Raw genomic sequence first — 25,294 nt, 5'->3', positions numbered from 1 at the left:
AGGGCCCAGTGGCTCAGCCTCCCCCGTTACCTGAGATGGACACTCTTGGTGCACCCCCTTGTCGGCTTTGTGCACAGTCTTGTTGTAGTTATGCCTTGATTGTTGTAGGATCACTGGGAGGAATTGACCTCCAGGCCAATTGGCAGTGAGAATCAGCTGTGTCTGCAGTGGGAGAACTTCTGTGCTGAAGACACCCTTCTGGGGCAAGACTTGCTTCAGTGGGGCTTTGGTGCTCACTGAGTCTGCCCCCTGGGTTTGTCCCTTATGGATCTGAGGAGTTGTAATCCGGATGGTCCCCCTCTGACCACTGGGTGTACTGGCTCTTGGAGGTTACCCAGCAGGAGCTATGAAGAGAACTGTAGATTCCCTTTCCTTTTTTGGAGTTTGGAGGTGCCCTGATGAGGACCAGCTGTGAAGTAATGCAAGCTGCTGTGGGGCCTTGGGCCTTCTCTTGAAAGTTCTGGGTCTGTGGCCCAGCTGCAGTTTGTTAGGTAATTTTCAGTTTGCAAAGGGCCAGGGCATTCATATGCAAAAGCCTCTGCCACAGCCTGGGTGGGGCGGGGTCTCAGGGAATCAAAGGGCAGAGCAAGGAACTATGGCGGATTCTCAGCCCTGCCCTAAGGGGCCGCGCACGTCTCAGTGTCCTGATAATTTAATTGCTGTAAGCACCTCTGAGGGAAAGCTGCCTTCGAGTTCCGAGTTCTGCCCGCTGCCAGACAGTCCAGTTTCTCCCTGTATGAGTCCTGGGTCCCCAGGGACTTCCCGGAACCGGAGTTCAGAGCAGTCGGGAGCTTGTGACTCCCTCTGGATTCAAAAAGACAGCCCCGTCCTCAGGTTCCGGCCCCTTTCTGCACGCGCTGGAGCCTCCGTACCTTTGCACTTTACTTCTGCAGCTCCTGACCCTCAATGTGCTTTTCTCTTTCCTTCTAGTTGTAGAATTTCCACTCCGCCTGCCTTCCTGTAAGTTCTGGATGATGTCCGTTTTGTCTTTTTATTGTGTTTTGAAGTTGTTGTAGGAGGCAGCAATTTCGGTGTTTCCCTATGCCGCCATCTTAGTTTCTCCTCTAAATAGGTATTTCTTGTTGGTTTTTAATTAGTAGCATGATTAAAAGATGACATAAAATATACTTAAATTATAATTTGCATAAAGAAAACATTATTTCTAAATCTTATTTGATTGGGCCTTTGTTTATCTTTTTATTTGTAAAATTTTTATTTCGCATTCATTATTTTGGTACAATAGTGTTTTATTTCAGAGTTGACACCACACGAAGACAGATGGTATAGATTTTAATATAATTATTAGAACCACTTTAAGCCTCAATTTCCTGACCTATAAATTGGAATTGGAATAATACCTGCCTCATATTATTTTTGAGAAAAAAAATAAAATGAAATAATGTGTGTCAAAAGCAATACCCAGGTACAGACTTAGATATTAGTAACTGTCAACTATTGTTATTATAATTCCTATGCTGAGTTTATACTGACTTGTCATTCACTTTTCTTTGAGATTCTGTTAATACATCCCAATTTTTTTTTTTTTTCGTATTTTGGCTCAAAATCAATATTGTGATTACAATGTGGAATTATTTGGTTTTTCATTGATACGTTTTTACTGGAATTAGAGGTGTTTTTTTTTTCTTCTTGATGTAGGACACTTTGAAAAAATATTTAGTCCACATAATATGCTTGAACTTAGATTTGGCCATTTTTTGACAACCAGTTATTTTCAGGAGTTGTTTAGTCACTCGGGAACATTTTAATGTTCAGAAATCTGAGAATTAGAAAATTAAAAATATTTTTCATTTTTCTTCTACCCTTTTAAAAACATATTTATGGAGCAAAAATTAATAATATACCATTTCTCACAATGCTTTCTGTTATAAATGTGCCCCATAAAATAATAAGGATGTAATTTTAAAGCTATGTTTCTAATTCTTTCTATCTTGTGTCTTGGATTTCCATATATAAACTTTATCTTCTTTAATCCATTTAACATCTTTGGGAGGTATTATCCCTTTTTTACAGATGAGGAAACTGAAATACAGAGCTTTGAACTAACTTGCCCTAGGACATAGAAGGGCTATAACAGAAGTCTAAATATTACCTAACCCATCTGCTACATGGGCCTTTAACTCTATGTACAAGACAGCTTCCCCCCAACCCTGCCTCTTTTAGAATTTCTGCTGAGGCAAAACTGGTACTTCAATATTATTTCCTGATTTGTATATGCTTGATATGTTTATCACATAAAACACACCTCTGAGACCAGGTTAAAGACATGTTAAAATGATAATAGAATCTGACCTGCTTTGGAGTTTAACAGTCTTTGTCTGTGTTCAACCAAACTATACAGATTACAACCACAGCCAATGTCTGGATTTATAAATAGACTACTTCTGAATTTCTTTTAGAACCTTTAAGCTTTACCATTATATCATATGTCAGACTACAAAAGGTAAATACTGTGCCTAAAAGTAATTTTACCCACACAATCATTATTTTTACTTGTATGGTATAGTATTGATATTGTTGTTTTATCAGCACAATCACCAATAGAACATTAGCCATATTTAGAAGTAATCATTAAAGAATAGTCATTTTCAGTCCTATGAGAATTTATTAAGAGTATACTTTCTACTTTACATTATGCAGTCTCCTATTGAAAATAGAGTAAAAAAGATGCAAATACTACCCTCAAATAAATTAGAATTAAGTAGAAAGAAAAAATGTACTTAAAATGAGCAAATAAGATTATATACTATTAAATAAAATAATCTGATATTACCATGGAAACTCACAGAAGGGAAAAATTGTAGATTGAAATAAACAAAGTGTTATGGAATGCTTGGGAATTGAGGTATAAGCAAATGGGATTCTGTTAGAGAGGAGGAGGAAGAAGGGCATTCTAGACTAGAACAGTATAAGGAAAAGTGAGGAAGTTGTAATGAGCATATTGTGTTACATTATGGGATTGAAAGAAAGTTGCAGAAATTTGAATACTAACATGCATTTAATTTGGAATCTGTATTCCCTAGGGATACCAAGCCTTGGGAATATGCAAATTTTTATTTAAAACAGTAAAAATTAAATTTTAAATTGGCAAACCCCTAGCTAGACTCACTAAGGAAAAAAGGGAAAAGACCAATCTAAACAAAATCAGAAATGAGAGAGAAGTCATACCACTATAAAATGACTGGGTCAAAGAAGAAATAAAAGATGAGATCAAAAGATATATAGAGATAAATGAGAATGACAATACAACATATCAAAACTTTTGGGATGCAGCAAAAGCAGTGATAAGAGGGAAGTTTATATCGTTACAGGCCTATCTCAAGAAAGAAGAGAAATACCAACTGAACAACCTAACAACACATCTTAAAGAACTAGAAGAACAAAAGCAACAAAAAGTCGGCAGAATAAAGGAAATAAAAAAAAATTAGAGTAGAATTGATAACAAAACAAAGAGCTGGTTCTTTGAAAAGATTAATAAAATTGATAAACACCTGACTAGACTCAGTAAGGAAAAAAGGGAAAAGACCCATAAAAACAAAATAAAAAAAGAGAGAAGTCACCACAGACATCACAGGTATATACCAGGTATACCAGTTACTAATGCGGATTCTTTTCAATAGATGGAGTTACACATATGTTGATATATATGTGTTTTGATATGTATGCTATTTTGTTGTATTGACAGCAAGCTTCAAAACTTCATATGTCAAATTTGCTGAAGGTGTTAACATCATAGATATTTTTACGCTTAAAAATGTCGAATTTTGTGCCAAAAAAAAAAACCTTTGCGGGAAATTTTAATTCATTACTTTACTTTGAAGAAAAGTGCTGCTGAAAGTTACCGTATACTTTGGGAAGCTTATGGTGAACATGGTCGATCTCACAGACAATTAGGGAAATGCAAATCAAAACTGCAATGGCATACCACCTCCCACCTGTTAGAGTGGCCATTATCAATAAGACAAGCAATAACAAATGTTGGAGAGGTTGTGGAAAAAAAGGAACCTCCATTCACTGCTGGTGGGAATGTAGGCTGGTACAACCACTATTGAAAGGGCATTTAGTCATAAACATGAAGCAAAAGGCTTTCAGATTGGAGAAGAAGAAAAACGATAACATGACATAATTATGTATAAAGGAAATCCCATGAATCCACTAAAACACTGTTAGAACTACTAAGTTTGATAAGGTTGCAGAATATAAAATCAATATACAGAACTTATATGCATATATCTATAACCCATGAACACAAAAAATAGTGCAGTGAAGGCCTGGCAGGAGTGGAGGGGGTCAATGGAGGGATGTTACAGTAACATCAAAAAAGTGAAATACTTAGGAATAAAATTTTTAAAGAAGTACAAATTTACACTTTGTTTTTTTAAAATTTTATTTTATTGTTTAAAGTATTACAAATAGTAGTACATATATCTCCTTTTTTTCCCCATTGACCTTTCCTTGGCCTCCCTTAGCCCTCTCCCCAGTGTCTTGCCTCCATTAGTTATGCTTATATGCATGCATACAAGCACTTCGGTTGATCTCTTACTTCCCCCCAGCCCCCGCAGCCTCCCAGCGTTCCCGCTGTAGTTTGACAGTCTTGACAGTCTGTTTGATGCTTTTCTGCCTCTGTATCTATTTTGGATCATCCGTTTATAATGTTCTTTATTATCCATAAATGAGTGTGATCATGAGGTATTTTTTTTTCACTGACTGGCTTATTTCACTTAGCATAGTGCTCTCCAGTTCCATCCATGCTGTTGCAAATGGTAAGAATTCCTTCTTTTTTTATAGCAGCGTAGTATTCCATTATGTAGATGTACCACAGTTTTCTAATCCACTCATCTGTTGATGGGCATTTAGGCTGTTTCCAAATCTTAGGTATGGTAAATTGTGCTGCTATGAATATAGGGATGCATATATCCTTTCTGATTGGTATTTCTGTTTTCTTGGGATGTATTCCTAGAAGTGGGATTACTGAGTCAAATGGGAGTTCCATTTTTAATTTTTTGAGGAAACGCCACACTGTTTTCCACAGTAGCTGCACCAGTCTGCATTCCCACCAGCAGTGCAGAAGGGTTCCTTTTTCTCCAAATCCTCACAGGCACTTGCCATTTGTTGATTTGTTGATGATAGCCATTCTGACAGGTGTGAGGTGGTACCTCATTGTTGTTTTGATTTGCATGTCTCAGATGATTAGTGACTTTGAGCATGTTTTCATATGTCTCTTGGCTTTCTGAATGGTCTCTTTCGAAAAGTGTCTATTTAGGTCCTTTTTGATTGGATTGCTTAGCTTCCTTTGTTTAGTTGTATGAGTTCCCTGTAAATGTTGGAGATTAAACCCTTATCGTGATAACATTGGCAAATATATTCTCCCATGCAGTGGGCTTTCCTGTTGTTGTTGTTTTTTAAAGTTGACTTTTTTATTGTATTTTATTTTTTTTATTTTTCTTTTACAAATTTTTTTTTTACTGTGGAGACATTTGAAAGCAGCTATGGTTTCTTTTGATGTGCAGAAGCTTTTTATTTTTATGTAGTCCCATTTGTTTACTTTCTCTTTAGTTTCCATTGCCCTAGGAGCTGTATTGGTAAAGATATTGCTACGACAAATATCTGCTATTTTGCTGCCTATGGCTTCTTCTAAGATTTTTATGGTTTCCCATATTATGTTTAAATCCTTTATCCATTTTGAGTTTATTTTTGTGTATGGTGTAAGTTGGTGGGCTAGTTTCATTTTTTTGCAAGTATCTGTCCAGTTTTCCCAGTACCATTTATTGAAGAGACTGTCTTGACTCCATTGTATGCTCTTGCCTCCTTTGTCGAATATTAATTGAGCATAATGGCTTGGGTCGATTTCTGGGTTCTCTGTTCTGTTCCACTGGTCTATATGTCTATTTTTGTGCCAATACCAGGCTGTTTTGAGGACAGTGGCTTGTAGTATAGTTTGATATCTGGTATTATGATCCCTCTGACATTGTTTTTCTTTCTCAAGATTGCTTCAGCTATTCGGGGTCTTTTTTTATTCCAGATGAATTTTTGGAGAATTTGTTCTAGGTCTTTGAAGTATGCCGTTGGTATTTTAATGGAGATTGCATTGAATTTATAGATTGCTTTGGGTAGTATGGACATTTTAATGATGTTGATTCTACCAATCCATGAACATGGTATATTCTTCCATTTGTTCATATCTTCTTCTATCTCTTTTTTTAGTGTTCTGAAATTTTGAGTACAGGTCCTTTGTCTCCTTGGTTAAGTTTATTCCTAGGTATCTTAATTTTTTTGTTGCAATGATAAATGGGATTTCTTTTTTAATTTCCTCTTCTGTGAGTTCATCATTGGTATATTGAAGAGCCATAGACTTTTGGGTGTTAATTTTGTATCCTGCTACATTGCCAAATTTATTTATTAAGTCTAGTGGTTTTTTGATGGAGACTTGGGGTTTTCTATGTACAATATCATGCCATCTGCGAATAAGGACAGTTTTACTTCTTTTCCAATTTAGATGCCTTTTATTTCTTCTTCTTGTCTCATCTCCATGGTTAGTACTTCCAGTACTATGAGAAACAGGAGTGGTGAGAGTGGGTATCCCTGTCTTGTTCCTGTTTTTAGGGGAAATGATTTTAGTTTTTGCCCATTGAGTATGATGCTGGTTGTGAGCTTGTCATATAGGGCTTTTATTATGTTTAGGTATGGTCCTTCTATCCCCACCTTGCTGAGAGTTTTTATCAAGAAAGGGTGTTGCATTTTGCCAAATGCTTTTTCTGCATCAATGGATATGATTATATGGTTTTTATCTCTCAGTTTGTTTATGTGGTGTATCAATTTATTGATTTGCAGATATTGTACCATCCCTGCATCCCCAGAATAAATCCCACTTGGTCATGGTGTATGATATTTCTAATGTAATGCTGGAGTCGATTTGCTAGAATTTTGTTGAGCATTTTAGCATCTATGTTCATGAGGGGTATTGACCTGTAATTCTCTTTCTTTGTATTGTCTTTATCTGGTTTTGGGATTAGGGTAATTCTGGCTTTGTACAAAGAGCTTGGAAGTGCTTCTTCCTCTTGAGTTTTTTTGAATAGTCTTGAGAAGATAGGTTTTATTTCTTCTTTGAATGTTTGATAAAACTCCTCTGTAAAGCCGTCTGGTTCAGGGCTTTTGTTTGTTGGAAGTTTTTTTATTACTGCTTCAATTTCTTCCGTAGTTATCAGCCTATTCAGATTTTTTTATTCCTCCTAGTTGAGTTTTGGAATGTCGTATTTTTCTAGAATTATGTCCATGACTTCTAGGATGACCAGTTTGTTGGACTAGAGTTACTCATAGAATTTTTTAACAATTCATATTTCTGTGGGGTCTGTTGTTATTTCACCGCTTTCATTTCTGATTTTGTTTATTGGGTCCTCTCTCTTTGCTTCTTGGTGAGCCTTGCTAGAGGTTCATCAATCTTGTTTATCCTTTCAAAGATCCAGCTCTTGGTTTCATTGATACTTTGTATTGTTTTTTTTTGTTCTCTATGTCATTTATCTTCACTCTGATCTTAATTATTTATTTCCTTCTGCTCACACTGGGCTTTTCTTGTTTCTCTCTTTCTAATTCTTCAAGTTGCAGTGTCAGATGGTTAATTACCAGTTTTTCTTGTTTTTTGAGTTAGGCCTGTAATGCTATGAACTTTCCTCTCAAGACTGCTTTCACTGTGCCCCATAGATTTTGGATTGTTGTGTTTTCATTGTCATTTGTTTCCAGGATGTTTTTTATTTCTTCTTTGATCTCTTTGGTAACCCACTCATTGTTTAATATTATGTTAATCAGCCCCCAAGTGTTTGAATTTTTGTGATTGTTTTTACTGTAGTTGAATTCTAATTTTATGCCATTGTGATCTGAGAAGTTGCCTGATGATTTCAATCCTCTTGAATTTGGAGAGTTTTGCATGTGTCCCAGTATGTGGTCTATCTTTGAAAATGTCCCTTGTGTGCTTGAGAAGAATGTACACTAAGTGGCCAGATTATTATGATAACCCCATCAGTCCTTCGTTGGGCCACCTTTTACCTTCAATACTGCGGTGATTCTTCTTGGCACTGACTCCATGAGAAGTTGAAAGGTGATGCGAGGAATCTGACACCATGCCTGATGAATAGCTCTGTCCAGTTCTATGAGATTTGATGGTTGTAGAACCAGCTTCCTGATGGCTCTTTTAACTTCATCCCACAAATGCTCAATTGGATTGAGATCTGGTGATTGTGGCAGCCACCTAAGCAAGGTAAAGTCTCCCTCATGTTCTTGAAACCACTCCTGCACAATACAAGCACCGTGGCATGGCACATTGTCTTTTGGAAGAAGCCATCTCCATTGGGATATGCCATCAACATGATAGGATAAAGTTGATCAGCAATGATACTTAGGTATGTTGTGCTATTCAGACATTGTTCCACACAAATTAAAGGGCCCAAATCGTGCCAGGAAAACATGTCCCAAACCATAAAAGTGCCCCCAACAGCTTGAAGGGTTGTACTCATGCATGTGGGGTGCATGCTTTCATGCTGTTTCCGCCAAATTCTCACTCTGCCATCTGCATGATGCAACTGGAAACGTGATTCATCAGACTGCATGACTTTTTTCCAATGCTCGACTGTCCAATCCTTGTGTTTCTGTGCAAATTGGAGATGTTTTATCTTGGTAACTGCAGACAGCAAATGTGTTCGAACAGGCTTTCATATCCCATAGGATGTAGTGTATGGCTAATTTGCCTACAAACGTCAGGTGGTCATAATAATCTGGCCACTCAGTATATATTCTGTAGTATTGGGGTGGAATGTTCTAAAAAATGTCAATTAAATCCATCGGATCTAGTGAGTCGTTTAGGATTGATGTTTCTTTGCTAATTTTTTGTCTAGAGGATTTATCCATTGATGTTAATGGGGTATTAAAGTCTCCTACTATGATTGTGTTGCTGTCAGTCTCTCCCCTGATATCTTCCAGAAGCTTTTTTTTAATGTATTTGGTGATCCTGCATTGGGTGCATAAATGTTTACCAGAGTTATATCCTCTTGTTGTATCAATTCTTTTAGAATTATGAAGTGGCCTTTCTTGTCTCTTGTTATGGTCTTCACTTTGAGGTCTATTTTGTCAGATGTAAGTATTGCTACCCCAGCTCTTTTTTCCTTTCCATTTGCCTGGTAGATGTTTTTCATCCCTTCACTTCAGTTTGTGTGAGTCCCTTGTTCTGAGGTGGGTCTCCTATAGACAGCATATATATGGGTCTTGTTTTCTTATTCATTCAGTCACTTGATGTCTTTTGATTGGAGCATTTAATCCAATGACCTTTAAAGTTATTATTGATAGGTACTTGTTTGTAGCCATTTCTGTACTTTATGCCTTTGTTTCTCCCTCCCTTTCTATTTCTTCCTTTTACAGTATTCCCTTTAGCATTTCTTGCAATACTGGCTTGGTAGTGATGAACCCCCCCCCCCCAGCCTTTTTTTTTTTTTTTTTTTGGCGAAGTTCCTGATTTCCCCTTCAATTTTGATTGATAGTCTTGCTGGATAGAGTATTCTTGGACTCATACCTTTGCTTTGCATCACTTTGTATACTTCCTTGCATTCCCTTCTAGCTTGATGTGTTTCTGTTGAGAAATCATTTGATAATCTGATAGGGGATCCTAACTCTATTTCTCTCTCTTGCAGCCTTTAAGATTCTCTCTTTGTTGTTAACATTTGCCATTGTAATTACGACGTGACTTGGTGTGGGTCATTTGGGATTCATCTTGCTTGAGACTCTCTGTACTTATGTAACTTTTTTCTTCCCCATGTCAGGGAAGTTTTCTGTCATTATTTCTTCAAATAGATTCTCTAGTCCTTGCTGCTCTTCTTGTCGTTCTGGCGCCCCTATTATACATATATTACTTCATTTTGTGTTGTCCCAAAGCTCCTTATGCTCTCCTTTTGCTTTTTAATTTTTTTTCCAGTTGCTATTCAGATTGGGTTTGCTTCTCTACCTTATCTTCTAACTCACTTATTCGGTCCTCTGCTTCTTCTAGTCTACTGTTGAAACCTCCCATGGTGTTTTTGATTGTAGCTATATCACTTTTGATTTCTTCCTGATTTTTGCATAAGTTATCGATTTTCTCATCCATCCAGTGTATGAACTATACGACCATTATTCTGAATTCTTTTTCTGTCATGTAGCATGACTCCATTTCACTTATTTCCTTTCTGGTGATTTCTCTTTTTCTTTCCTCTTGGGCAGTGGTTCTCAACCTTCCTAATGCCGCGACCCTTTAATATAGTTCCTCAAGTTGTGCTGACCCCAATTTCATTGTTACAAATTGAATATAATTAAAGCATAGTGATTAATCACAAAAACAATATGTAATTATATATGTGTTTTCCGAGGGTCTTAGGCTACCCCTGTGAAAGGTTCGTTCGACCCCCAAAGGGGTCGCGACCCACAGGTTGAGAACCACTGCTCTGGGGATTATTCTGTTGTCTCCCCATTCCAACTATCACCAGAAGGTTCAAACGTCAAGTTGTGTGGGCCTGGGTGGTGTGCAGTGGGAGCTTCACACCACCTGAGTGTCACCAAAGATTTCCGACACCAAGACGTGTGGCTGCCATGGGTTAGTAGGAGTCACGCTCGCCCAGGATCAGAGTCACTGGCGCTCAGTGCAGCCTCATGCATGCACCTAGAATCAGGAACCCCGCCTGTACTGTGCTAATAAGAGTTCTGGCTAGTGTGTGCCAAAACTCAGAATCCCCTAGCACATGCCAGGAGTCAGAGTTCCCCTGTGCCCGTGCCAAGAATCGAGTATTGGAGTCTCTGTTGCTTAGTGCGGCCTCATGCTGAGAATCCGGGTCCCTGTGTGCACATGCACCAAGAGTTGGAATGACTGGTTCTTACTGTGCATGCACTGGGAATCAGGGATCCCAGGCACGTGTGATGAGAAATAGAGTAAAGTCACTGGTGCTCAGTGCTGCCTCTCACGCTGAGAATCAGTGTCCCCCGCCTGCTTGGGGGATTGGGTTGCACAGCTGCCCTGTGTCAGCAGAAGGTCCATTCCTGAGCTGTGAAAAACACTTCCGTGTGTGCTTGCCCGGAATCAAACTCAGGTGGCACTGCTGCCCTGTGTGGGCGTGGGGTCTGGGCATGCACTTGCGCTCTGTGGGAAGTAGATTCCCAGTGTCCACGCACCAAGGCTCAAATTCAGGCAGAGAACCCGGAGCCTCCCTGTGTGGGTGTGGGGTCTGGCCTCTGTGGGAAGCAAATTCCCAGTGTCCGTGCGCCCAAGCTCAAATTTGGGCAGTGGAGCTGGAGCCACCCTGTGAGGGGGTGGGGTCTGGTTGTGGGGCTAGAAATCTGTGGGAAGCAGATTCCCAGTGTCCACGTGTCCAGGCTCAAATTCGGGCAGCAGAGCTGGAGCCACCCTGTGTGGGCAGGAGGCCTGCTTGCATGGGTTGGGACCAGCAGTTCCTATGGCTATAGCGGTGCACCGAGCCTGTGGGGAGGGGGATGGGCTCTGTAACTCACAGAGCCAGGAAATCTGGATTCTTGGTGTCTGTGGATCTGCATCTGTGGTCGCAGGTCTTTGTCCCTAGTGACTGTAAGGTCCCAGTTTGCATCTGAGACCAGTTTGAGTTTACACCTTGAGAACTATATAACATTGTTAAAAGAAATTACACCTTGAGACCAGTTTGAATTTACACCTTGAGAACTATATAACATTGTTAAAAGAAATTAAAGATCTAAATAATTGGAAAAATATTCCATGTTCTTGGATCAGAAGACTATATTGTTAAGATGGCACTACTCTTCAAATTGATTTGTAAATTCAGTATAGTTTGTATCTTGTAGATATTACATATGGAATTGCCAGGGTCTCAGAACAGCAAAAGTAATATTGGAAAACAACAAAGTAGACAGACTCACATTTCCTGATTTCAAAACTTACTACATACGGATAACAGTATGGTGATTACCAGATAGACAGGGGGTGGGGCAGGTAAAAGAGCATAAAGGAGGGATAAATGATGATGGAAGGAGACTTGACTTGGGGTGGGGAACACACAATACAATATACAGGTGTAGAATTGTACACCTGAAACCAATATAATTTTATTAGCCAATGTTATCCCAATTAATTAAGTTTAAAACACACACACACACACACACACACACACACACACACACACACACACACACAAACTTACTATACAAAGCTACAGTAATTGAAAGTGTGGTATTAGTGTATTGGTAGACATCTAGATAATTGAAATGGAATTGAGAGTCTAGAAATAAACTCATATCTGACATAAAAAGAAATGGCAACTCTGAACAGTCCAAAGCCTATTAAAGAAATTGAATTCATAATTTTAAATATTCCACAATAAAACTCTAAGCCCAGGTGTCTTCCTGGGCTTTCTCAACGATTTAAGGAAGATAATAACAATTCTAACACACACTCTTTCAGAAACTAGAGGAGAAGAGAATACTTCCCAGCTCAGTTGATTATGTCAATTTACATTAATACAAAGGCCAGGTGAAGGCATTACAAGAAATAGAAACTATAAGTCAGTGTTCCTCATGAACATAGACTCAAAAAGTCCTCAACAAAAACTGGGAGGTCAAATCCTACAGTGGGTGAAAAGTATACTACCTTATGGCAATGCAACTGTGGTTTAACATTTAAAAATCAGTATAATTCACCATGTAAGCATAAAAGAAAAAATCATCTCAATGGACACAGAGAAAATATGGTAAAATTCAGTTCAATTGCTCTATTTGACTGACGAAGAACATCTGGAGGAAAACATATAGCTAGCATATTTAATGATGAAGAACCAATGCTTTCTATGTAAGATCTAAAACAAGGCCAGGATGAATCTACCATTTCAATTCAGCTTTCTATAGGAAGTCAGGATCCTTGAAATTTGAAAAGAAGTGAAGGTGCCTTTATTCACTGAGGGTATGATTGCATACATGAAAAATCCTAAGGAATTTTCCCAAAAGACAGTAGAGTAGGTCAATTCAGGTCAGCATGCAAAAATCAATTGTATTTTTATCTATGAGCAACAGGCAGTTGGAAAATTAAATTTTCAAATATAGTGTCTTTTATGAAAAATTTAAGGATGAATTTAACACTACCCTGAAAACTAAAAAGATTGCTGAAAGTAATTATGGAAGAACTAAGTAAATGAAGAAATACATAGTGTTCATAAATGGTAATACTTTTCTAAGTCTTAAATATTGCTAAGATATTAATTCTCTCCAAATTGATCTGTGTATTTAGCACTATCCTGATAAAATTTACATCAGTCTTTATTCTAGATATTGACAAGCTAATTCTAAAATTTATATTGAAATGCAATTGATTTAGAATTATGAAAGGAATTTTATAAAAGAAACAGTAGGAAGAATAATGCTACCTTATTTTAAGATTTATTCTGTAAAGTCACAGATATCAAAACACTGGTAATGATGAAAAGATAGAACACCACATTGATTATGGGAATAAAATAAAGTCCCACACATAGATGGTCTGTTTATTTTCAACAATGAACACAAGGTCATTTCATAGGGAAAAGGAAAGTCTATTCAACAAATAGTGATAGAAAAACTGGATAATTATGTAAAAAATTAACATTAACCCTAATCTCACATCATTCATAAAGAATTACCTTAACAGAGACTTTGTCTTATTTTAATTTTAATTTTTATTCCAGCATCTGATATAATATATACTGTTCAGATGATAGGAGATGCTAAAACTTTGTTTTAGTTTTAATTTAAAATAATAACCTAATTAGACAGATTCTGGTGCCCTGATTTCACTGTATCAGTCCAGGTAGCTTTCTAGTTATAGCTTCCAGATATACTTATGTGTGTACTGAAATAATTAATCATTTTAGAGATATTTCTTTGTGTCGTTGCAGTTGTAGGTATTGGAAGCTGTGAGAACAAGAACATGTTAAGTAGAGTAACAAGAAGAGAACAATGATATGTGCCTGTGGATAATCAGTACCATTTGTTGATGCAGCTAATTTGCATTTTACTGGCAGCTAGAGTCAATATGACATATTCATTTACCCAAATATTTAATTCCAGTAAGATATCTTTTTAAAATAATATGAGCAAAATGTGCCATACACCAAAGGTTGTGGATTAAATTCCCAGTTCAGTTTTGGGTTTCATCCCTGGTTGGGACATAGCTGATTGATGTTTCTCTCTCTCCCTTCTTCTCTCTCTAAAATCAATAAACATGTCCTCAGGTGAGCATTAATAATAATAATTATTATAATAATGGCATAATGCAACTATTTTGCTCAAAGAAGTTAAAAGATGTTGGTACCTATCTTATCAATATATGGGTGTATAGACAGTGATTAATGTTGGTCGATGAACTAAAGGGGTAAGTTGACTTGACCATTGACACAGAAGAGCAAGATTTGGAGGCAGAGTTCAGGACTCCTAATGACTGATTTTATAAAACAACTAGAGGCCCAGTGCACAAAATTCATGCACTGGGTGGGCCTAAGCCTACAGTCGGACAGCCTTAGCGCTGCTGCAGAGGCAGGAGAGGCTTCCACCACCACCACTGTGCTCACCTGTCTTGAGCCCGGCTTCTGGCTGAGCGGCACTCCCCCTGTGGGAGCACACTGAACACCAGGGGGCAGCTCCTGCATTGAGTGTCTGCCCCCTGGCGGACAGTGCCAGTCATAGCAACTGGTCATTCCACTGTTTGGTCAATTTGCATATTAGCCTTTTATTATCTAGGACTAGAAGCCTGGTGCACAAATTCGTGCATGGGTGGAGTCCAGCCGGCCAGCCCCAATGGGGGCTAAAGGGACCAGGCGAGTGGTTAGCTGGCCAGCCCTGCCCCCAATCGGGGGGGGGGGGCGATTATGGGTGGGGCCAGCCAGGGAGAGGGGCCATGGGCAGTTGGCCTGCTGGGGTGCGGTGGGTGAGCCGATTGGGGACAATCAGGGTGTGGGAGGCCAGCCATGGGGAGGGGCCACAGGAGATAGACCAGCCCTCTCTGCCCCAATCTGCATGGGGCCAGCCAGGGAGAGGCCGCCCCCTGATCAGGCTGATTGGCCGGCCACAGTGCATCATAGCAACCGGTCATTCCGGTCACTCGGTGGTTCTAGTTGTTCTAGCATCCCGGTCGCTTGGCTTTATATAGAGAGATTTTTTAAAGAAATAGAATACCTCCCTCATCACATGGTTGCAAACTGGATATGCTCTTAAAAAGAAAACCAAAAAAAAGTGTATCAGAAAACAAAATGCTTCTCAAAACATGTTTCATGTCATTACTTTAATCACTACAACAGAAAGAAAATCCCAGCTAGGTCCAGTTGCCCTTTATGATTCTTCCATACTTGCACCCCTTCCTTTGAAGGGGGACAGCCTTTACCATAGCAATAGCAGCAGTAGCCAGTGTGGGCTGATGTAGGACTGGAGAAGTATTGCAGAGGGCAACACATACTCTGAAACAAGAATGTGAATCGGGGTGTCTTGTTTATGCTGCTTAGTTTGACACTGCTTTTTCTAAGTTCTAATATCATGTTGTTTATCTATAAAGTGCGTACTGAGTCACCTGCAGGAAATTACATTATTTTTAATTAATGTTACTATAAATAAGTGCTATTGTGTAGGAAAATTCTTTTTTAAAAAGTTTTATTGTTTAAAGTATTACACATAGTAGTACATATATCTCATTTTTCCCCCGATTGACCTTCCCCCAGCCTCCCCTACTCCTTGTCGCATGCCCTCATCCCACCCCACCCCCAGTGTCTTGTGTCCATTGGTTGTGCTTATATGCATGCATACAAGTCCTTTCTTTGATCTCTTTCACCCCTCCCCAACACTCCCCAGCCTTCCCCCTGTAATTTGACAGTCTGTTCGATGCTTTACTGCCTCTGTATCTATCTTTTTGTTCATCATGTTATAATGTTCTTTATCTTCCACAAATGAGTGAGATCATGTGGTATTTTTCTTTCATTCCCTGGCTTATTTCACTTAGCATAATGCTCTCCAGTTCTTACCATTTGTTGCTGAAAATGGTAAGAATTCCACTTTTTTATAGCAGCATAGTATTCCATTGTGTAGATGTACCATGGTTTTCTGATCCACTCATCTGCTGATGGGCACTTAGCCTATTTCCAAATCTTAGCTATGGTGAATTGTGCTGCTATGAACATAGGGGTGCATATATCCTTTCTGATTGGTCTTTCTAGTTTCTTGGGATATATTCCTAGAAGTGGGATTACTGGGTCAAATGGCAGTTCCATTTTTAGTTTTTTGAGGAAACTCCATACTGTTCTTCACAGTGACTGCACCAGTCTGCATTCCCACCAGCAGTGCACGGGGTTTCCTTTTTCTCCGCATCCTCGCCAGCACTTGTCATTTGTTGATTTGTTGATGATTGCCATTCTGGCAGGTGTGAGATGGACCCGCATTGTCATTTTTATTTGCATCTCTCGGATAATTAGGGACTTTGAGCATGTTTTCATATGTCTCTTGACCTTCCTTCTGTATGTCCTCTTTTGAAAAGTATCTATTTAGGTCCGTTACCCACTTTTTGATTGGATCATTTATCTTCCTTTTATTAAGCTGTATGAGTTCCCTGTAAATGTTGGAGATTAAACCTTTATCAGTGATAATATTTGCAAATATGTTCTCCCATATATTGGGCTTTCTTGTTGTTTTGTCGATGGTTTCTTTTGCTATGCAAAAGCTTTTTCTTTTGATGTAGTCCCTTTGTTTATTTTCTCTTTAGTTTCTATTGCTGTAGGATCGGGATCGGTAAAGAAATTGCTCCTGCATATGTCTGAAATTTTGCTGCCTGTGGATTCCGCTAGTATTTTTATAGTTTCCTGTCTTATGTTTAATTCCTTTATCCATTTGGAGTTTATTTTTGTGTATGGTGTAAGTTGGTGGTCTAGTTTAATTTTTTTGCATGTATCTGTCCAGTTTTTCCAACACCATTTATTGAAGAGACTGTCTTGACTCCATTGTATGTTCATGCTTCCTTTGTCAAATATTAATTGATCATAGTGGTTCGGGTAAATATCTGGGTTCTCTGTTCTATTCCATTGATCTATATGTCTGTTCTTGTGCCAGTACCAGGCTGTTTTGAGAACAGTGGCATTGTAATGCAGCTTAAAATCTGGTATTGAGATCCCACCTACTTTGTTCTTCGTTCTCGGGATTGCTGTGGCTATTTGGGGTCTTTTTTTGTTCCAGATGAATTTTTGGAGAGTTATTTCTAGGTCTGTGAAATATGCCGTTGGTATTATAATGGGGAATGCATTGAATCTATAGATTGCCTTGGGTAGTATAGATATTTTAATAATGTTGATTCTACCAATCCATGAACATGGTATGTTCTTCCATCTGTTTATGTCTTCCTCAATCTCTTTTTTCAGTGTCCTGTAGTTTTCCGCGTATAGGTCTTTTACCTTCTTAGCTAAGTTTATTTCTAGGTATCTTAATTTTGTTGGTGTGATGGTAAATGGGATTGCTTTTTTAGTCTCTCTTTCTGTAAGTTCACTATTGTATAGAAATGCCATAGATTTCTTGCCATTAATTTTGTATCCTGCTACATTGCAGGATTCATTTATTAACTCTAATAGTTTTTTGATGGAGTCTTTAGGGTTTTTTATGTACACTATCATGTCATCTGCAAATAATGACAGTTTTACTTCTTCTTTTCCAATTTGGATGCCTTTTATTTCTTCTTCTTGTCTAATCACAATAGCTAATACTTTCAGTATTAAGTCAAACAGGAGTGGTGAGAGTGGGCATCCCTGTATTGTTCCTGTTCTTAGAGGAAATAGTTTTTGCCCATTGAGTATGATGTTGGCTGTGGGTTTGTCATATATGGCTTTTATTATGTTGAGGTATGATCCTTCTATTCCCACCTTGCTGAATGTTTTCATAAAAAATGGGTGTTGGATTTTGTCAAATGCTTTTTCTGCATCAATTGATATGACTATGTGGTTTTTATCTCTCAATATGTTTATGTGATGTATCACGTTTATTGATTTGTGGCTATTGTACCATCCTTGCATCTCTGGGGATAAATCCTACTTGGTCATGGTGTATGATCTTTCTGATGTACTGCTGGATCCTGTTTGCTAAGATTTTGTTGAGGATTTTGGCATCTATGTTCATGAGGGATATTGGCCTGTAATTCTCTTTCATTGTGTTGTCTTTACCTGATTTTGGTATTAGGGTGATGCTGGCTTCATAGAATGAGCTTGGAAGTGTTCCTTCCTCTTGAATTTTTTGTAGTAGTCTGAGGAGGATAGGTTTTAGTTCTTCCTTGAATGTTTGTTAAAACTCCCCTGTGAAGCTGTCTGGTCCCGGGCTTTTATTTGCTGGAAGCTTTTTTTTTTATTTTTTTAGTGGATCTTTTATTTATTTTTTTTAATTAAATCTTTATTGTTCACATTATTACATTGGTTTTTCTTTTTTCCCCCCATAACTCCCCTCCACCCAGTTCCCACCGCACCCTCCGCCCTCATTTCCCACCCACTGTCCTCATCCATAGGTGCACGATTATTGTTGAATCTCTTCCCGCACCCCCCACACCTCTTTCCTCCCCAAGAATAGTCAGTCCATTCCCTTTCTATGTCCCTGATTCTATTACAATCACCAGTTCATTCTGTTCATCAGATTATTTATTCACTTGATTTTTAGATTCACTTGTTGATAGATGTGTATTTGTTGTTCATACTTTGTATCTTTACCTTTTCCTTCTTCCTCTTCTTAAAGAATACCTTTCAGCATTTCATATAATACTGGTTTGGTGGTGATGAACTCCTTTACCTTTTTCTTATCTGTGAAGCTCTTTATCTTACCTTCAATTCTGAATGATAGTTTTGCTGGATAAAGTAATCTTGGTTGTAGGTTCTTGGTATTCATCACTTTGAATATTTCTTGCCACTCCCTTCTGGCCTGCCAAGTTTCTGTTGAGAAATCAGCTGACAGTTGTATGGGTACTCCCTTGTAGGTAACTGACTTTCTCTGGCTGCTTTTAGGATTCTCTCTTTGTCTTTTGCTCTCGGCATTTTAATTATGATGTGTCTTGATGTGGTCCTCTTTGGATTCCTTTTGTTTGGGGTTCTCTGCGCTTCCTGGACTTGTAAGTCTATTTCTTTGACCAGGTAGGGGAAGTTTTCTGTCATTATTTCTTCAAATAGGTTTTAAATATCTTGCTCTCTCTCTTCTTCTGTCACTCCTATAATTCTGATGTTGGTACACTTGAAGCTGTCCCAGAGGCTCCTTACACTATCTTCGTATTTTTGGAACCTTTTTTCATTTTGCTTTTCCGGTTGGGTGTTTTTTGCTTCTTCGTATTTCAAATCTTTGACTTGATTCTTGCGATCCTCTGGTCTGTTGTTGGGAGTCTGTATAATATTCTTTATTTCAGTCCATGTATGCTTAATTTCTAGTTGGTCCTTTATCACAACATCGAGGGTCTCACTAGATTTCTTGAGGGTCTCATTAAGTTTATCACGGGTTTCTAGAAAATTCTTGAAAAACCTTAAAAGTGTGGTTTTGCACTCTATATCCAGTAGTTTGCTTTCCTCCATTTCTGTCATTTGTGTCCTGTTTCTTTGTCTCAGCATTCTTTTATGCTTTGCTGTGTCGATAGAGTGGCTTTCTGTGCTAAGTGTCCTATAGGGCCCAGTGGCTCAGCCTCCCCAATTACCTGAGGTAGACACTCTTGGTGCACCCCCTTGTGGGCTTTGTGCACAGTCTTGTTGTAGTTAAGCCTTGATTGTTGTAGGTAACTCTGGGAGGATTTGACCTCCAGGCCAATTGGCTGTGAGAATCAGCTGTGTCTACGGTGGGAGAACTTCTGTGCTGAAGACACCCTTATGAGGCAAGACTTGCTTCAGTGGGGCTTTGGTGCTCACTGAGTCTTCCCCCTGAGTGTGTCCCTTATAGATCTGAGGAGTTGTAATTAGATGTTCCCACTCTGACCACTGGGTACACTGGCTCTTGGATCTCTAAGGACGTGCTAATCTAGCCTCTGCCTGAGGCTACCCAGCAGAAGCCAGCTGTAAAGCAATGCAAGTTGCCCTGGGGCCTTGGGGCAGCTGCAGTTTGTTAAGTAATTTTCATATTACAAAGGGTCTGGCCTTTCATATGCAAAAGCCTCCATGCAGGGCTTGGGTGGGGCGGAATCCCAGGGGATCAACAGGGCAGGCTGGGTGAGCAATATGGCTGCTCTCAGTCCTGTCCTCAGAGGCCCCGGCAATTGCTGTTAGTGCCTCCGAGAGAAAGCTGCCCTTGAGTTCCGACGGATGCCAGACAGTCCCATTTCTCCCGTATGAATCTGGGTCCCCAGAGACTCGCCCGGAACTGGAGCTCAGAGCCTGAGACTCCCTCCCGCTTGAAAAAGTCAATCATGTCCTCAGCCGCCTGCCCTCTCCGCATGCACCTCCACACCTTTGTATTTTACTTCCGTACCTCCTCTGAGTGTCGGTATGCTTTTCTCTTTCCTTCTAGTTGTAGAATTTCCACTCAGCCAACCTTCCTGTGGTTCTGGATGATGTCCAGTATGTCTTTTAGTTGTATTTTTGAAGTGGTTGTGTGAGGCAGCAATCTCCGGTGTTTACCTATGCCGCCATCTTGGTTTCTCCCTGTTTGCTGGAAGCATTTTGATTACTATTTCAATTTCTTCTGTAGCTATTGGCCTATTGAGATTTTTAGATTCTTCCTGATTGAGTTTTGGAAGGTTGTATTTTTCTAGGAATATGTTCATTTCCTCCAGGTTATCCAGTTTGTTGGAATAGAGTTGTTCATAGTATATTTTAACAATCATTTGTATTTCTGTTGGGTCTGTTGTTATTTCTCCTCTTTCATTTCTGATTTTGTTTATTGGGTCCTCTCTCTTTGCTTCTTGGTGAGCCTGGCTAGAGGTTCATCGATCTTGTTTATGCTTTCAAAGAACCAGCTCTTGGTTTTGTTGATCTTTTGTATTGTTTTTTTGGTCTCTAAGTCATTTATCTCCACTCTGATTTTTATTCTTTCCTTCCTTCTGCTTACACTGGGCTATTCTTGTTGCTCTCTTTCTAACTCTTTGAGTTGTAGGGTTAGGTAATTTATTACCATTGTTTCTTGTTTTTTTGCAGTAGGCTTGTAGAGCTATGAACTTCCCTCTCAAGACTGCTTTCATTGTGTCCCATAGATTTTGGATTGTTGCGTTTTCATTGTCGTTTGTTGCCACAATGGTTTTTATTTCTTCTTTGATCTCTCTGGTAACCCAGTGATTGTGTAATAGCATGCTATTTAGTCTCCATGTGTTTGATTTTTTTTTTTTGGATTGTTTTTCTTGTTGTTGATTTCTAGTTTTATGCCATTGTGATCTGAGATGTTTGATATGATTTCTATCTTCATGAATTTGAAGAGACTTTGCCTGTGACCCAATATATGGTCTAACTTTGAAAATAACCCATGTGCTCTTGAGAAGAATGTATATTCTGTGGTTTTGGGGTGAAATGTTCTGAAGATGTCAATTAATTCCATTTAATCTAGTGAGTCATTTAGGATTGATGTTTCTTTGCTGAGTTTTTGTTTAGAGGATTTGTCCAATGGTGATAGTGGGGTGTTAAAGTCCCCTACTGTGACTGTGTTGCTGTCAATCTCTCCCTTGATATCCTCCAGAATTTTTTTTATGTATTTGGGTGCTCCTGTGTTGGGTGCGTATATGTTTACCAGAGTTATATTTTCTTGTTGGATTGCTCCCTTTAGTATTGTGAAGTGTCCTTCCTTATCTCTTGTTATGGCCTTCACTTTGAGATCTAATTTGTCAGATATAAGTATTGCTACCCCAGCTTTTTATTCATTTCCATTTGCCTGAAAAACCTTTTCCCATCCCGTCACCATCAGTCTGTGTGCATCTTTTTTTCTGAGGTGGATTTCCTGTAGACAGCAGATATATGGGTCATGTTTTCTTATCCACTCAGTTACCCTATGTCTTTTGATGGGGCATTTAATCCATTAACATTTAAAGTTATTATTCATAGTTACTTGTTTCTCGCCATTTTTATTCTTTACCCCTCTGTTCCTTCTTCGTTTCCTATTTCTTCTTTTTATAGCAGACCCTTTAGCATTTTCTGCATTGTTGGTTTGGCGGTAATAAACTCCCTTAGTCCTTTTTTATCTGTGAAGCTTCTGATTTCACCCTCAATTTTGATTGACAACTTTGCTGGGTACAGTGTTCTTGGATTCAGACCCTTCCTTTGCATGACTTTGTATTTTTCACTCCATTCCCTTCTTGCCTGATGTGTTTCTGTTGAGAACTCAGTCTCTAGTCTGATGGAGGATCCTTTGTAGGTAGCTTTCCGTCTCTCTCTGGCCGCTTTTAAGATTCTTACTTTGTCATTGGTGTTTGCCAATTTAATTATTATGTGCCTTGACATTAGTCTTTTCAGGTTCATTTTGTTTGGGACTCTGTGAGCTTCTTGGATTTGTGTGAGTTTTTTCTTCCCTATATCAGAGAAGTTTTCTATCATTATTTCTTCAAACTTGTTTTCTATTCCTTGCTCAGTTTCCTCTCCTTCTGGCACCCCTATTATGTGGATGTTTGTTTCGTGTTGTCCCAAAGTTCTCTTAGGCTCTCCTCCTGCTTTTTAATTTTTTTTTCTAGATGTTGCTCTGTTTTGGTATTTTTTCCTGCCTTGTCTTCTAGCTCACTAGTGTGGTCCTCTGCTTCTTCTCGTCTACTGTTGATGCTTTCTATTGAGTTCTTTATAGCAGCAATGTCATTTTTCATTTCTTCTTGGTTCTTCTTCATTTCCTCTTGGTTCTTACACATATTTTTGAATTTGTCTTCCATTCTTTTATCCACCTTATGACCTTTTCTATGAATTCTTTCTATGACAGGTTGCTAGCCTCCATTTCGTTTATTTCCTTTTCTGGTGATGCCTCCTTTTCTTTCATATGAGGGCTGTTTCTTTGTCTCCCCATAAACTCTCTTCTCCGGGTGTCTGGTTATGTAGTTCTCTCTCTCCTGCATTGATTTAAAGGCACAAAATATGGCTTTGCAGACGCCGCCACCCCAAAGCCGTCCATGACCAGCCATGGTGAACCCCACAGTTTACTTCGACATCACTGCTGATGGCAAACCCCTTTGCCATGTCTCCTTCGAGCTGTTTGCAGACAAAGTTCCAAAGACGGCAGAAAACTTCTGTGCTCTGACCACTGGGGAGAAGGGAATTGGTTATAAAGGTTCCTGCTTTCACAGAATTATTCTGGGATTTATGTGCCAGGGTGGTGACTTCACAAGCCACAATGGCACAGGTGGCAAGTCCATCTATGGGGAGAAATTTGAGGATGAGAACTTTGTCCTGAAACATACAGGTCCTGGCATCTTGTCCATGGCAAATGCTGGACCGAACACAAACGGCTCCCAGTTTCTCATCTGCACTTCCAAGACTGAGTGGTTGGATGGCAAGCATTTGGTCTTCGGCTAGGTGAAGGAAGGCATGGATATTGTTACAGCCATGGAGCGCTTGTGTCTAGGAATGGCAAGACCAGCAAGTAGATCACTCCAAGAAGAGGGGAAAAACTATTTATATGGGGAGAAAACTCCAATAGAACAGCCACTAATCCCAACAAATGCCAGCTACAAATACCTAGAGATGAATGCAAACTACAAACAACAACTAATATCAAGCAAGGCAAGGGAAAACAGAAGCAAAATACAAAACAAAAAGAAAAAGTGAAACAATCTCTCAAACAAGCATAAAAAAATGATATAATCAACAATCAAGCAAACAACAACAAAAGGACCGAGAGAAAAAAATGTGGATGGTGAAGAAAGAGAAGAGTGAGGTGTGTATGGACTTAGATCAGGGGATTAGAAATTAGATATATAAGTAGGGTGAAATTTTAACAGGGGGTAAAAAGAAGGAATAGGGAAAATCTAAAGCAGGAATAAGGTAAAAGAAACAGGACAACAAAAGGGGAAAAGTGAGGAAGAGAGTGTTGGCATAAAGGTAAAGTTGAGATAGAGTAAAATGATGCTAAAGGAAAGATGAAAATAGAATGTAGAACACTAATCCCAAAATAAAATATACAATAAAATGACACTTTTTTAAAGAAAAGGTAAAATAGTAGTAGTAATAATACTGATTAAAAATAAACATGTAATAATTAAAAAGGTAAAATCAACTGAGGAAAATAAATTTAGTTTCTTAAGTAAAAGATGAAATAAAAATAAAAATGTGCAGCAGTGAAGGTCATTCACTTCCTCTACTGTTCTGTTTGGCACACCTGTTTCCTAGTCAGGACAGTATTGAAGTTCCCTGCGTTCCACTGCTCCTCAGTGTTGTAGGCCACAGTCCTGATTTTCAAGCAGGCCGTACTTCTTTGTTTCTTATGCTCCTTTATTTGTGTTTACACAGGAGTCAATTTGTGATTCAACCTCTGGGTGGCAGTGTTTCTGGATTGACCTCCGTGTCTTTAGGTCCTCTCTAGCTAGTGTTTAGATTTTGTTTTCCCTGTGGCACTTAATAGTGGTTTGGGGGAATGGGTTACCCCAGAGCTGGTTCTCTGATAGTTACTCCCCCGCTCTGATCCCCAGGTTCCACAAAAACAACTTTCCCCTGCAGTTTCCTAGAGTGTCCCCAATTGGCTGATCCTATGTATTGGGCTTAGTAATCAAAAGCAAAGATTTAAAGAGGGGAAAAAAAGAGAGAGAGAAAAGAGCCAGAGTAAGTGCGTGAACTCCGGCGCTGCGGAGCAAGTCTGTGCAGTCTTTTCCCCTTGGGTCTAAGCAGCGGCACGCTGTTAGCACTTTTCGGCCGCCCTTTTGCACCCAGTTCAGCTATGGGTTGCTTTTTAGAGTTCCCTTCTGTTAGCAGCCCTGTGGCTCCTCTTCCACATTCCTGGATCATGCCAGCCCCAATGGCCGTGGAGTTTTCTGGGCACAGACTTCCCTGGATCCTCCAGCTCCGGCCATGTGTGTTTCTCTCTCCTGCCCAGACCACAGACCTCACCTCATCCCAGGTGAAATCTGACCTTTCAGTACAGGGGTGCAGAGCTCCTCTGAATCTGCGTGCTCGCGCCGCTTGGGGCCCAGTGTTCCCGGGTTCGCAGCTGTATGCTGGGTGCCATTGTTGTAGATTCCCGGGATTTTCAGGCTTCGGACAACATCCACTCTCCCCTTCAAGATGGTGCGGTCTCAGAGTCAGAGCCGGTCGCTCCGGGAGGGATCCCAGCAGCAGTGGAGGCTTCCCGGTCAGGGGAACCCTGTCCGGCAATCCCCCACAGT

At 39.4% G+C, this 25,294-nt stretch overlaps 2 protein-coding genes across 9 annotated transcripts in view; both read left to right on the top strand.

The window, feature by feature from the left end:
* The window catches only part of MIPOL1 (mirror-image polydactyly 1), a 365,567-nt gene that overhangs the window by 252,561 nt on the left and 87,712 nt on the right, over positions 1–25,294 (top strand). The window lies entirely within an intron of this gene.
* LOC118677662 (peptidyl-prolyl cis-trans isomerase A-like) lies at positions 23,100–23,492 on the top strand. Its single transcript, XM_036352936.1, has one exon. The coding sequence runs from the start codon at positions 23,100–23,102 to the stop codon at positions 23,490–23,492; it is 393 nt and encodes a 130-aa protein (XP_036208829.1).

This window comes from Myotis myotis, unplaced genomic scaffold (assembly GCF_014108235.1).
Source record: "Myotis myotis isolate mMyoMyo1 unplaced genomic scaffold, mMyoMyo1.p scaffold_m19_p_1, whole genome shotgun sequence".
NCBI lineage: Eukaryota > Metazoa > Chordata > Mammalia > Chiroptera > Vespertilionidae > Myotis > Myotis myotis.
The sequence above is the reverse complement of the archived record's forward strand: the minus strand, read 5'-3'. Positions and strand labels throughout refer to the sequence as shown.

What these genes read in the sequence shown, in the direction of transcription:
- LOC118677662 (XM_036352936.1), top strand. Translation starts at nt 23,100, where the DNA reads ATGGTGAACCCCACAGTTTACTTCGACATCACTGCTGATGGCAAACCC.